This window comes from Salmo trutta, chromosome 9, assembly GCF_901001165.1.
Source record: "Salmo trutta chromosome 9, fSalTru1.1, whole genome shotgun sequence".
Lineage (NCBI taxonomy): Eukaryota > Metazoa > Chordata > Actinopteri > Salmoniformes > Salmonidae > Salmo > Salmo trutta.
The window spans coordinates 41,436,183-41,439,083 of record NC_042965.1 but is presented as its reverse complement, the minus strand read 5'-3'; the positions used below and the strand labels follow the sequence as shown (position 1 = coordinate 41,439,083).

The following is a 2,901-nucleotide window of genomic DNA, read 5'->3' as shown; positions in this document are numbered from 1 at the left end:
ATAACCAAATATGCGACATTTCACACATTTGATGCAAAAATCTATATTATCTTCTTCGGGATTGGTGTCCCTTCCATGGGGCGGTTGAGCTAATGTAGGCTAATGCGATTAGCATGAGGTTGTAAGTAACAAGAACATTTCCCAGGACATGGACATATCTGATATTGGCAGAAAGCTTAAATTCTTGTTATTCTAACTGCACTGTCCAATTTTCAGTAGCTATTACAGTGAAAGAATACCATGTTATTGTTTGAGGAGAGTGCACAATTTTGAACATGAAAAGTTATTAGTAAACAAATTAGCCACATTTGGGAAGTCTTGATACAACATTTTGAACATAAATGCAATGGTTAATTGGATCAGTCAAAAACTTTGCACACACACTGCTGCCATCTAGTGGCCAAAATATAAATTGCACCTGGGCTGGAATAATACATTTAGGCCTTTCTCTTGCATTTCAAAGATGATGGTACAAAAAAATACAAAATATCGGTTGGTTTTTTCTTTGTATTATCTTTTACCAGATCTATGGTGTTATTCTCCTACATTCCTTTCACAGTTCCACAAATTTCCAAGTGTTTCCTTTTAAATGATACCAAGGATATGCATATCCTCACTTCAGGGCCTGAGCTACAGGCAGTTAGATTTGGGTATGTCATTTTAGGCGAAATTTGAAAAAAAAGGGGCAGATACCATTTACCAATATTACACCACAGTTCGGGTTGGAGGGCCCTCCTCAATTAGTGGCATCTGGCCACTTCTTCGGTTATCGTTCCTTGAATTTGTTTGTTCCTTTCTGGTTTCAGTTGTTGTTCCCTAAACCAATGCGTTATCAATGGCTGGGAAAATATATTGATTTAGATTAGAATATAGATCAGATATCTTGTCAAAATCAAATTTCTTAAGCCTTATAATTTCGCTTTCCATGGTGCTGCCGCTTTCTCCCTGTGTGGTGATGGTTGTAATGGTTGGCCAGACTCCTCCCTGTATTTCGTTGGTTGTAATGATTGTTTTGCTTTCTCCCAGTGTGTTGATGGTTGTAACGGTTTGCTCGTCTAATACATGTGTGGTGATGGTTATAGTTTTTGGCTCTCCTAGTTCCTGTGTGGTGGTGGTTGTAATGGTTGCTCCGCCTCCTTCCTGTTTGGTGATGGTTTTAATGGTTGGCTCGCCTCCTCCCTGTGTGGTGATGGTTATAGTGGTTGTCATGCCTTCTACCTGTGTGGTGGTGGTTATAGTGGTTGACCTGACTCCTCCCTGTGTGGTGGTTGTAAAGATTGGCACGCCTTCTCCTCCCTCTGTGTTGATGGTTGTTTTGGTTGGCACCTCTTCTCCCTGTGCGTTGTTGGTAAAAATGGTTGGCTTGCCTCCTCCTTCCTTTGTGGTGATGGTTGTAGTGATTGAGTCGCCTCCTTCCTTTGTGGCGATGATTGTAATGGTTGGCATGTGTTCTCTGTTTGTGTTGATGGTTGTAGTGTTGGCCAGCCTCTTCCCCGTACATTCAAAAGGTGCGGTAGTCGTTCTTTGCTATAATGAACTATGCACTCCTGAGCTGTTTTCTTCAAGACTTTTTCAATATGAATTTCTGTCTCTTCCCAAATATTCTCTTCAAATAGTGCCCTGTAATAAGGTTTGCTACAACATCTACAACAGCTATTCCTCCAAGGTATTGCAGTCAGAAAAAAATTCCCAGCAAGCAGAAATAGAAGCAGTTTTGCGCCATTAATCTGAAACAAAATGTGCAAACGTTCAAGCAAACTGAGAGCATGCCTTGTCTCCACCCCACCTCAATACTCTAATCTCCCCCCCTCAATACTCTGGTCTCTACCCCCCTCAATACTCTGGTCTCCACCCCCCCCCTCAATACTCTGGTCTCCACCCCCCCCCCTCAATACTCTGGTCTCCACCCCCCCCCCTCAATACTCTGGTCCATCCCCCTCAATAATCTGGTCGTCTCCCCCCCCCCCCCGCCCCCCCTCAATACTCTGGCCTCCACCCCCCCTCAATGCTCTGGTCCATCCCCCTCAATACTCTGGTCTCTCCCCCCCCGCCCCCCCTCAATAATCTGGTCTCCACCCCCCTCAATACTCTGGTCTCCACCCCCCCCCCCCAATACTCTGATGACTTTGAATAATCAATGACAATTAAATAATTAAAGATTCTCCCCTTGGATTTCCATTTGATAGAAGTTTCGTTTTGCATTTCTTGTCCCTCTAGGTAGGTTGTGGTGTTAGTGATGTTTCTGCATTGAAGCTCTGTTCTGTGATAGCACACGTACCAGTCCCCATCAATAAGCACAGACACAACCCACAGCAACCCTATAGTGACCGCCTTCATGAAGATTCTCACCAGTCTTCTACACAAAGTACATTGACAACTGCGTCTGCATGTAATTCTCAAGAGCCGTTGAAGCTGTTCGTCCATCCAGAGAGTCAAGAAAAACAATATCAAAGCTGGAAACACCATGTAGATGATACACATATCTGGTTTAATAATGTCATGTTTACAAGAGCATTTTAAGTGCTCATCAAACACAACCTGGTAAAGAAAAATAACAAAGAAGGTCATGTAAAAACTGCCTGTTCTTCTCACTTGTGAGATCAGAATGTCAAATGCTGGCTCCATGTTTCACCTTATTATAACCTATCAGTATCAGAGTTTCTGCAGCGTCCTCTGACTACCGTCCTGTCTACTTTCCTCTCCCCAGATGAACAGAGTGATCATGTTAGTTCCTGGTAGACCTCTACTAGTCTGGTTATACCTCTGCTAAACACGCCTCAGCTGCATCCTGTTGTTTTACAGTCTGTGGTTTTGTCTGCCAAGGTGGTACAGATAGCAATGCAAATGTTAGTGTACCCCTGCACTTGACGGATGAACAACTTGTTCAATAAGAAAATTAGG

At 43.3% G+C, this 2,901-nt stretch overlaps 1 protein-coding gene across 1 annotated transcript; it reads right to left on the bottom strand.

The window, feature by feature from the left end:
• Window positions 1–1,082: 1,082 nt before the first annotated feature.
• On the bottom strand, window positions 1,083–2,693 carry LOC115200577 (uncharacterized). Its single transcript, XM_029763748.1, has 2 exons — window positions 2,167–2,693; window positions 1,083–1,727 (listed from the first exon to the last, which is right to left on the bottom strand). Exons 1-2 carry the CDS (start codon window positions 2,623–2,625, stop codon window positions 1,233–1,235), a joined length of 954 nt encoding a protein of 317 aa, XP_029619608.1. The 5' UTR covers window positions 2,626–2,693; the 3' UTR covers window positions 1,083–1,232.
• Between the last annotated feature and the right edge of the window lie 208 nt (window positions 2,694–2,901).

What these genes read in the sequence shown, in the direction of transcription:
- LOC115200577 (XM_029763748.1), bottom strand. Translation starts at nt 2,625, where the DNA reads ATGGAGCCAGCATTTGACATTCTGATCTCACAAGTGAGAAGAACAGGC. An exon ending in CTATCAAATGGAAATCCAAG is followed by an intron (nt 1,728 to 2,166) that starts GGGAGAATCTTT and finishes ATTTTGTTTCAG; the next exon opens with ATTAATGGCGCAAAACTGCT.